Source organism: Eschrichtius robustus, chromosome 6 (genome assembly GCF_028021215.1).
Source record: "Eschrichtius robustus isolate mEscRob2 chromosome 6, mEscRob2.pri, whole genome shotgun sequence".
Classification (NCBI taxonomy): Eukaryota; Metazoa; Chordata; class Mammalia; order Artiodactyla; family Eschrichtiidae; genus Eschrichtius; species Eschrichtius robustus.
This window is the reverse complement of record NC_090829.1, coordinates 58,557,338-58,568,741: the sequence shown is the minus strand read 5'-3', so window position 1 is coordinate 58,568,741 and position 11,404 is coordinate 58,557,338. Positions and strand designations below refer to the sequence as shown.

The 11,404-nt window shown below is 39.1% G+C and overlaps 1 protein-coding gene across 4 annotated transcripts in view; it reads left to right on the top strand.

Annotated features, from left to right (window-relative positions):
• The first annotated feature begins 375 nt into the window (after nt 1-375).
• The window catches only part of ZMAT3 (zinc finger matrin-type 3), a 31,793-nt gene continuing 20,764 nt past the window's right edge, over nt 376-11,404 (top strand). For 2 of the 4 annotated variants that reach the window (XM_068546270.1, XM_068546267.1), the window contains exons 1-4: nt 376-584; nt 760-849; nt 2,033-2,119; nt 4,085-4,411. In XM_068546270.1, the coding sequence (XP_068402371.1) occupies nt 4,142-4,411 (270 nt within the window). In that variant the 5' untranslated portion in view covers nt 376-584; nt 760-849; nt 2,033-2,119; nt 4,085-4,141. The remainder of the gene's footprint in view (nt 585-759; nt 850-2,032; nt 2,120-4,084; nt 4,412-11,404) is intronic. The other 2 variants (XM_068546268.1, XM_068546269.1) reach the window with 2 other exon arrangements.

Here is an 11,404-nt window from a genome sequence, read left to right as displayed (position 1 = left end):
GGCAATCAGCGGACTGAGGGTGGGGCTGGAATGAAAAAGGTTTGGATCTCAATGACAGCAGATGAAAGTTGCAAAAACTCTGCCCAGGTTTCTGCTCTGGATCAACTTTCCAGGTTATATGATGAACAGGTCTTAGGACTCGCGATGGTGCATCCCCCCTCTGACTCGTGCCTTGGTTCGCCGCTCCTGCTCAGCGCCCCTGCGCTCACAGTCCCCGCACCTGCCGGGCGCGCGCCCCACCAGCCCGGGGCTGGAGCCTCCGCCGCCGCTGTAGTTGCCGCCGCCACGGGGCCTGCTCCACCAGGCACATGCGCACTGGCGACGCCGGGCCGGCGCCTTCAGTCTCCTCCTCCGCCGCCTCCCGGTTCCGCAGTCACTTCCTGCAGCTGTTTCCCTGTGGGTCCGGTTGGACTGACTTTTGACAGTCAGCCTTTAGCTGCGGAGGGGGCTCGGCGGGACCAGCGAGAAAGTTGCGGGGAGGGAGCCGGAGTTGAACCGGGCCGAGCGGGGTGCGTAGGACAGACGGCGGCGGGCGTCCCGAGCAGACGCGGCGCCCAGACTCCCGGCGCGTTCCGGGGGTTCCGGTAAGTGTGGGCGATCGCGAGCCTTGGGGCATTTAGGAAGAGCACAGGAGCGACGGGACAAGGAGTTCCTTTCCGGTGCCGTCGTTCCACCTGCCCTCCACGTGACAGGCTTGCGCTGCGTTTATTTATCTGTTTGTTTATAAGCATTTCACGTGTACTGTTTGGATCATTTTAGGCGTGCAGCTGCCTTGGCCCTCGCGCTTGCCCCCGCCCCGTGGGAGACCGGGGATTCCATCTTTCGTGATGGCATCCTTACGGGATTGAGGTGCGTGTGTATGTGTATGTATGTGCGTGCGCGCTCGTGTGTATGCATGCACATTTTAAGAATGTAAGGTATATGTGGGCGATGCTGAAGTATATGTAGCTTTGATTAAAATAACGTGAAAGGTTCCCTAGGATTAGGAACCGTCATAGCTGAGCCTAGAAAACATTCGCCAGTCCACCAAGGCCTCTTCTCCCCCCAGATTCTTCCGTTCTTTTGGGTCTTCCTTATGTGATATACCTTACCTCAACTGATTATTTTTCTATTTTCCTCTCTCTCATTCCTTCTCGCTGCGTTCTGATGACCTTTGAATAATGCTCACCGTCTTTCCCTCGTTTCCAGAATTCCCAATTACAGACTTCCCTAGTTTGCTGAGGTGCCAGTAACCTGTTCCTTTATTGTGTTCCCTTTCCTAAGAAGATTTCTCCAAATGAGAAAGTGGTTGCCTTTAATACAGTAAGTGAAGAGTAGGCCCCAGTCCGATCATGAAAACTATGCTATATGATCATTCGTTTTCTTTAAATAGGGTACACTGAGGCTTTGATTTTCTTTATTGTCCCCTCAACCCCTTCCCAACCGGGATATTAACCACCATAAAACCTTCATTTATGCCACTTCAAGCATCAAATTGAATGGCTTTTATGATCCGAGGAATATTTTATTTACATCAGCTATCAAGTTAGTTTCTTTTAATCTAATGCGGTAGTTGAGCAGATCTGAGTCGCAAGTGCTTTGAGTCTCTTTATATTCCACCATTCCTGCTTTCACTGAAGTCTTCGTTTTAGTATTTCTTTTAGATTTTTATTTTACGCTAGTTTTTTTTTTTTTTTTTGCAAGTATAGAAATACCTGATGTAATTGTCATGCACAGATGCTTTTGGGGGGAGTTGACATTGTTTCGATTGTTAAATATTACAAGAAAGAATTTTGGACTATCTAGCTGTTCTTTAAACATTATAAAGGTAAGATGCAATGATGGGTAAGTCTGTACTTGGTGAGAATTTTTTCTTCAATTCAGGGGGTTTTATCAGGCCTTTATTTTGATGGAAACCTGTAGACAACACTGGGGGAGACACATGATGGTATTTCCTCAAGTGGGAGTAAACTTTCATAAAACAAGTCCAGACATGTCTAGGCATTTGGTAGCATTTGATTTTCTGTTTATATTGCTGATTTCCTTTATCCAGATGTTTTGACACCCTCCTCCACCATTTCTCTTCTGAACTGGCAGCTTGTCGTTGGCACTTTGGTATCAGTATGCCTCTGTACAGGTGGTATGTGTAGTTTTTTAATTTTATGAATTATTATAATTAGGTAGTTGAACTTAAAAAAAGTGGTCTTTGTCTCCTTAGTTTCCCTTTTCAAAATATCCATGTCTGCCTTTGCTTTCTGAATGTCTTTGATTTAATTGAGAGAAATAATATGGTTATAGAGACCCTGACTTTTTAAATGTTCTAAATCTGTATTGCTTTTTAAAAAAATATTCTCAGAGACATGGACAGCATACTTCTGCTTGAGAATAAAATAATATTGTTGTTTTTCTAAATATCATGTTTAATGAGAAGTATTGTTAAGTACTATGACTAATAATTTATGTACTTTGTCCTTTACTATATTATTTTCCCATTGCACTGATGTCCTTTGCTGCCCCAAGACCCTGAATTTAGTATAAAAGCTGTTACTTGGTTGCAATTTCCATGTGTATGTACTTATTAAATGTGGTAAGAGAGACTTTTAACTTTTCAAAATGTTCTTGGTTAATTTTAGTAAATCTATTATTGTCATAAAATGTACACATTTCTATTGCAGGTGGAAAATTTCAGCAGCTTAAAATAGCCATATTCTATTGACCAAGAAAAGAGGTTTTAATAGTATTGAGAGTGAAAAGAATAGAGGATTTTGAAATAAGGATTTTAATTTGGGTTAATTAGAATCGTGGGAACTCAAAGTGCATACTGTGGTTCATTTTGAGATACTCAGGGTTAGAAGTTGCCATCTGGGTGGGAGGCCGGAGAAATCGTATCGATAAAATTGAAGTGGGATTGGAACATACTGGGTCTTTTCTGAGGGAAACAGAATAGAGACTATCAGTTATTTAATAAGAAGGGGAAAGCAAGTAGTCGAAAGACTGAGGAACTAGAATTATATTGGGGCTTGTGGTAGTGTGATTCAGTACGCCATTGGACATTTACTTGATACACTATTTCATGTAGGTAATTTACCTCTAGAGGGAGAGAAAATACTCTGATTTTATAGTGGACTCATGAATACCGTCTAAGCCTGTATGAGGTGGGGTCTTAAACTCAAGCCTGCGGGGAGCAGGCTGAGTGGGGACTGAGGTGGCCTAGAGAATGCAAGCTTGGCTACCCCAGGACAGTGCCTCTCAGCACTAACTAGCTAATTATTGCCCATGTAGGACCATGGACCAAGTGTTGCCAGATCACCCTTTTATCAAGAGGAGCCACAAATCTTGATTTTTCAATGTTGACTTTAATTCAATTTAAAAATGAAAGCAAAACAAAACACTGTATATTCCAAACAGAGCACATCTGTGACTGCATGTGGCGTATAGGTTGTCTGCTTGCAGCCTCTGCTCTGAGGAGTCATTGGCTCAATTATTTAAATATTACTAGTTGATCAGAAGGTACACTTTTATTTATTTTTGTCACATGGTAACTCAGATTTTTTTCCCAGAGTTCCTTGATATTTTAGCTAGTTCTAGAAGTGCTTGCAGTAATCTGAGCAGTGACACTCTTTATTTCATTCTTTTTGATATCATTTGGATAGAGAGACTAGTTTGCACGGAAAGGAGATATTTGCTAAGGTTCTTTGCTGGTGGTGTTTTTTTTTTTTTTGTCTATGCATTATTATCATCAGGAGTGTTTAAGTGTGCCTGAGGGAAGGGGTCTGGACTGGGTGACCTTTGATGTCCATTTCAGCCATGTGATTTTTAGATTTAATTAGCCACGGATGCAATACTGTTAGTAATGTTCCTGGGCCAGAGGGACTGCATTTGGAGCTGTGCCAAGCAAAATCAAGCCAGATCTATAAAGCTGTTCTCAGTGGAAGAGCACTGTGTCAGTGTGGATTAACACACAGGGGCAGTCTGCTGGATGAGGTAAAAGGAAAGGAGTCCTAAAGATGGTTTGGAGAAGTAGAGGAAGGGGCAGATGGTGTGGTCATTTACACGTCATATCGCAGAGGACACATTTTCAAGTATTTTTTTGCTGTTGATTCAGATCTGAAGACCCGACTTCTCGTCACCCACTGGATTATGCCCAAGTCTTTCCTACCCAATGATCCTCTTGCAACACGCCGGGCTTCCTCTGCCTAAGCGGCCCTCATCCTCTCCTCCTATGTCAGTGGTCGCCAGGTCTACAGGAACCTTGCCGCTTCCGCCGCAGAAGCCTTTTGGGCAGGAGGCTTCCTTGCCTCTGGCAGGGGAAGAAGAGTTACCTAAGGGAGGGGAGCAAGACACTGCCCTGGAGGAGCTATGTAAGCCCCTGTACTGCAAGCTCTGCAATGTCACCTTGAACTCAGCACAGCAAGCCCAGGCTCATTATCAGGTAAGGGAGGAAAAGAAAAATCAGGCATTTAGTGGGAGAACATTTCAGGGCTCTGCCCAATTCAGAGTTGTCTCTGAAATGACCAGTTGTGCCTGGAATTATAAGATGGCTAAGTATTTGTTTGGCTAAAAGCACAATGTTCCTACTTTAAAAGAAAGCATCACTTTTCATAGAATGGCGTCTCTCTCAACCTCCTACACTTAGCTGTGTGGCATTTGATTGCTTACCAGTTGTTAAATGTAAATCGTCTATGCGCGTTTGAACCTGTGATCCTAAGGAGAACAGCTGTTTGAAACATGGTGTACCAAACTCAATCCAGTGTCAAAATTGTTTAGAAGAATTAGTTTTATAAATATTCTCTTCTAGCTAATACAGTTTGTATCAGTTCAGGGTATTCTCTGTCTATGAATCTTATGCTTTTCCTGTTGGCCTCTGTCACTGCTAAGGAAAACACAGGTATCTTTCTGTAGTGAGAATAAAATGACATTGCAGTATTGAGCCCTGTTCTTCATTTTTAATAATCATACTCTGACTCCTTTTAGCCTTTAGTATGAGCTGTTACTTATTTCTAAGATGTAAAGCTTCCACCTCCATGTAGAATAACTAGTGGAAAGGACAATTTTAAAGGATGTTATTACCTAAGAACAAATGGAAAATTAAATTTTGGCTAGAAAGAGTACAGTATTTCTTTTTATTCTAGATTGTTCTCTGTATATAAAATTATATCCTTTTTTTGAGAAAAGAGCTCAAAGAAGCAATTGAGGCCAAGCTATTGAATGAAAGTGTATCTTCTGGGTCATCATTGATTTGACTATCTATTCTCTGCATGAATATCTAAAATAATAAGACAGTATGGTAGAAAGATGACTGTTACAAAGATGTTTCTTCTATTGTGCCTCTATAACTTTCTCCAACTTAAAGTTTTTATTTACTCTGGGTGTAAGTCTTTTTTGTTTTGTTTTGATCTTGAAGACTGATAATTGTGTCACTTTGTGATTGTACATCAGAAACATTTTGGTGGTGAATTGTTTTCTCTGAGATTTAGGGGAAAACATATGTTACTTCTCTGGAGTTCCCGTTGTTTGGGTTTGTTTTGCCCTCTGGTGCAAAAAGTTGAGTTGATTATCGCCCAAATCTTGGCACGTGTCATTATTGGTTCATAAAGGCCTCTTCTGGTTTTAGTTTACATTTTTTTCCTTTTCCCCAACCCCTACTCTTATTCTCTCTGTGTACCACTCCCCTCGATGATGGTTTTATACAGGGTCTTCCTTTGCCTGTTTTGCCATTCAGTTGGAGTCTGTTAGGATGGATGATCTATCTCAAATCCAAGACACAGTGCTAGTTTTTGTCTTCATTTGTTCCTGTGGAATATTCGGTTTTATGGCCTACGACTCACTATGAAAAATCAAGCCTGTGTTCTAAAGTTTTGATTTTTAGCTGTGTAAAGCCCCTAGTAAACCATTAACTTGGGAGCAAACCCACTTGTGTGTCATACAAACATATAATTACTCTTTACAGAAGAGTTGTTTACTTTTAGGAGGGAAAACTCTCGGGCAATGTGTAATTCTAATATGTGTGCATGGATTGTGCATACACCTCCTGCCTTTTTTTCTCCTAATATCACTTTGTGACTTTATAGACAGTGATGGATGCTTCTGGTTATGCATAGAGAGAATTCAGTTTGAGCAGGGTCATTGGATTCTAAGGCTTAAACTAGATAAGAAAGAGAATCAACATTTATTTAGGTTTTTTCTTTTCTTCTACATTTGTGTGTGTGTGCGCTCTGAACTTTTTAGCTGACGAGTAATATATACTTAATTTCAGCTCCCTCAGTGATACAGTGAATATATAAATTAGAAAATAGAAGAAAATGGAAGTAAGTTTTAGATAAATTTCTCAATAATCAGAATTTTTAAGTGGAAAAGTTGGAGGAAAAGGACAGACTGTCATAGAAACAATTTAAGCAGCCAAAAACTAAGGAGGGTTAGAGTAGAGAAGAAGCAAGCAGGTATCAAGAGAGTGGAACCTAATGGAAAATGAAAAGTTCGGGTGTAATAAAAGCCGGTTCCTAAGAGCTTAGAAGCAAAGATTTTAATGAAACCAATGTCACTGGTAATTCTTAAAGAAGAAGAAGTTTTCTGCAGAGAAACAAAGCAAAGTAGTTGATATATACAAGTACAGAGCAATTTCATTAGTATAGCATAGACGAAAGCTAATTTAGATGTGAAATCTGGATTTCAACGAGATAGAAATGTCAGGATGAGAGAGTGTGGATCAAAGAGTAAATCAGAATAATAAACAATCAGAACATGAACACAACCTAGAGGTGGGTGAACCAACATAGAAGGAAAGCATAGAAATGTTGGCCTGAAAGATGCATCAAAGACTACACCAAGGGTACATGAATAGGCTGTGATTTTAAAAGGCTGCTAAAGACAAGAGTAAGACTAATAAGTAAGTCTTATTGCGAACCAGAAATAGGCAGAATGGCAATGATTGTAGACTAATAAAGCTAATGGCTGATGAGATGGTGGGAGTAAAGTTTTATTTCGACTCTAAAAACTTGCTTTGTAATTTTTAATACAGAGTGATACCAAGACTACAAATTCATTATTTCAATTATGTGTGAGATAAAAGGGGTCAGTGGTAGCTTATTTATAAGCTAGAAACACATTCATGTGAGGTAATAAATCACAGTTGATTACATTACTCAAAATGTTTTAGTTAGTTGATGCCATTGTTGAAATCTCAGAGTTTCAAATTGCCCAGGGTATTGTAAACAACCTCTAGTCTGGTTTGAGTGGTGTTACACTAGAGTCTGACCATATCATGTTCCAGTAATCCAGGACACACAATGGAAACCACTCAATAAATACTTCCCTTTAAGCTCACTGCGATCTTTCCCTGCCATCCTTGTGTTCTTAAGTTGGGGCTGCCTTAGCAATGACCCATGAGTATCAGTGGTCATCACAGATTTAGTTTTATTCCCAGGACTTTTTAACCCAGTCAGCTTGCTTCAAGATACCCTTAGCTGTTGTTTTATTTTTAATGAGGGTACATATTTTTGTGGTCTCAAAATTATGGCTTTAGTTATAATTTAAAGTAAAATCTTTGGAGGAAAAACATGTCTTCATTTTATTAAAATTTGTCTGCAGGCTTCAGATTACTTAGGGTAAGCCTGGCATGGAGTAACATAACACTGTTTCAGCAGCATAAATGCCCAGAGGAAGAACCACTTTAGGATGGAAGGTCATTAACAGAAATTTAGAAAGCGAAAAGCATGGATAAATTTTGCTAAAGCATCTACATTTTAAAATAAAGTCAACCATTTTTTTTTTCTGTTAATTCCTGTACTCTTTTGAAAAAGAACTAGTTACTCAAGGTAAATTTTTAAAATCTGTCATAAACATAGATTTCTATTTGTAATATTTAGTAGCCAAATAATAACCTATCATAGTAATCAGGTTAATTTGAAAGAGAGACAGGGACTTCCCTGGTGGTGCAGTAGTTAAGAATCCGCCTGCCAATGCAGGGGACACAGGGTCGAGCCCTGGTCCTGGAAGATCCCACATTGCTGTGGAGCAACTAAGCCCGTGTGCCACAACTACTGAGCCTGTGCTCTAGAGCCCACAAGTCACAACTGCTGAGCCCGTGTGCCACAACTACTGAAGCCCGCGTGCCTAGAGCCTGTGTTCTGCAACAAAGACAAGCCACCGCAATGAGAAGCCTGCGCACCTCAATGAAGAGTAGCCCCTGCTCGCCACAACTAGAGAAAGCCCGCGCACAGCAACGAAGACCCAATGCAGCCAAAAAATAAAAAAAAAAAAAAGAAAGAAAGAGAGATAGAACACGGGGAAAAAGTAGCTCTAGAATTGTAATACTGAAGGTAGTGATCTTAATTCATAATAAAGAGAATGCAACTGATGTTATCCCCAAATTTAAAGTACTGATTTTGGCACATACATTTTCACATTGATCACCCAGCTTTGGATAGCATAATCTCTAATTTCAGCTAATTTTTATGTTTTCAAAAATTTCCCATCTGATTGTTTTTCATAGGAACTTGCAGTGTACTGAGAATGGTCAAAATACACTTCATTCGTGGATAGAAGCTCTTTGTGATCCTGTTAGCTGGATCTCACCACCTTTCTGCCTCCCAAACTGAATCCATCCCTACCTCATTTCTTTGTATTTCAGAAGAATAGATATCCCTTCTTCTGTACAAGGCTGATTCCTCATCCTGTACTCTGGATTTCATCACCTGTCATCTCTTCTTTACCTTAGTCAAATTAAAAACATGCTCAGGTTTTTTCCCCATGTAAATAAAAATAGCAACAACAACCTTCCCTTTCTTTTTAATTCTTCTTGTTAGCAACCTTTCTTTTCTTCTCTCCTGTCCTTAGAGTTCTGCTGGGTATACTTGTCCTCTTCAGGTCTTCATTTCCCATTCATTTCCCAGCCCACCGTACTCTGGTTTCCATTCCAATATTCTAGAGAAATGGTCTTTTCAAGATCATCCGTGATTTAACAGGCCAAATCTAGCTCTTTCTCACTTGACCTCTTTGTAGCATTTGCACTGGTAACAGCTTTCTCCTTAAAACATTAAAAGATATTTTTCGCAAAATAATGCCTATAGAACAAAGTACTTGTAATGAAAAGCAGTAATCACCGGTTCTCCCTTCCTTATCCATCCCCTACCTTTTCTTTCTTCTCCATTCTTCTTTCTACCTCCCATCTTGGGTTGGCTGTAGTTTTATTTTGACACTATCAAGGTTTATCACATTTTTGTTTATAATCAAATTAAGTTTCCCATGCTTCATATTTGCAGGTTGATTCCGACTGTTGAAAATTGATATTCAGCTTTTGCATTATTAACAGTACGGAAATATTCACTGCAAAGCTGTTTCTTTCTCCTTGTTTCCAATGTCATGATTCCATGCTACTTAAAAGAGGTGTTCAGATGGGTAGCCCTTTCTTTTAAGTCACCAGTTATGCAAAATCATGTCCATTTTAGTTTGCTTCATATGTGGATTATAACTTTGAAATAGCTTTTTGTTTTTCTTTGTGTTTCTCACACTTTTAAAAAATATACAGCGAAGAATCTTATGCCTTAAAAAAATCTACTAGTTTCTTAATCTTTCTGTTTATTGTTTACAGTCCATTTCACTTATCTTCATGAAACCCACTGATTTCCTGTTCTAATTTGGACTAGATATTTTACATTTGGATCATGACTTCATTTTGTAGATTTTTGTATTCCCTATAGTTTTTCATTGCTTTTCTTTTCTCCTTTCTTTTTCTTACATAATGTATTTTTATCATATCCTCATTTTCCCCTCCAACTCTTGATCACTCTGTCTATTGTGTGGGATCCTCCCTGCCACCCCACCCCCCACCCCGCCTTCCAGATCCCTCTATCTTCTTGCTCCAGTCTCAACTGGTTGCCCTCTGGCTTTGCTGCACAGCTGTTAATTTTGAACTTCTCTTCATTACTCTATGGCTTAGGCTACTATTTCTAAATATACATGTTTTCTTTTTTTTTTTTAATCTTGTTTGTTGGAGTACATCTTCACCTTACTTGAAGGAAGAAAGGATAAATATAAATTTATATTACAACACATCTCTCTCTTTAAAGCGAGGGAGGGACTTCCCTGGAGGTCCACTGGTTAAGACTTCACCTTCCAATGCAGGGGGTGCGGGTTTGATCCCTGGTCGGGGAGCTAAGATCCCACATGCCTTGCAGCCAAAAAACCAAAACATAAAACAGAAACAATACTGTAACAAGTTCAATAAAGACTTTAAAAATGGTCCACATCAAAAAATAAAAATAAAAAAGTGATGGAGTAATGAATGGGAAATAAATTTTTCTGAGCCTTTGTGTTTCTAAAAATGTCTGTATTATATCTTCATATTTGACAGTTCAGTTCCAGGCTGAAAATTATTTTCCTAAGAATGTTAAAGGCTATACTGCATTTTTTTGTGTTTGTGTATGTGTGTGTATTGTTTTGATTTGTTTTGTTTTTTTGTCTTCCTAGTGTTGCTGAAGAGAAATCTTATTCAGGTTCTTATTCTTGTGGGTGACCCACTTTAATTTGGAGTTTTTTTTTTCTGGAAGTTTTTAGGCTTTCCTTTTTATCCTTGGTATCTGAAATTTCACAATGATGGATGTGTCTAGGTCTGGGTCTTTATTCATTTGTCCCTGTCAGCACTAGTGGATCCTTTCAGTTTGCATACTCCTGTTTCTCTTGAACTCTGGGGAATTTTCTTTGATATTATTTCCTTGATAATATTCTTCTCTCTATTTTCTCTCTTTTTTTTTCCCCAGTAATTCTGTTAGCTCTATCTTGGATTAGCTGGATTGATTCTTCATACTACTTATCTCTTCTCTCTTATTTCTTTAATTTCTGAGAGATATTCTTAAATTCTAATGCTATGTTGATTTTTTTTTATTTTGACAATCATATCTTTAATTTGTAAGGATCTCTTGATTTCTTATTGTTTTCTTTTCTAGCATCTGTTTTATAGGATATTAGTTAAGAACATGAAATCATGGACTTTGGGGTTAGACTAGTGTTCAAGTTGTAGTCTTACTACTTACTAGATGTATGATATTGGAAATATTTCCTCATTTTTCTATGCCTCATGAAGATGATGATGATAATGATGATACTTATAATACCTGCAAGTTAGTATGTTTAAGACATTTAGGACAGTTCCTGGTACCTGAGTTAGTCTTTAATTGTGTTTAGTTGTCCTAAGGTGCAGTGGAGCATGTTGGTATGGGGTCTGTAACAAGAGTGTTCCCAGCTCTGGCATTTACTTGTGGCTTTGGGCAAGTTTTATTTTATTTTATTAACTTTTTAATTTGAGTAACTTTTAACTTACAAAACGCTTCTAAAAAATTTCTACATGCACCTCATCAGATTCTCCAAATTTGATATTTTATGTAACTGCAGTGCAATTAGCAAAATCAGGAAATCAACACTGATAACA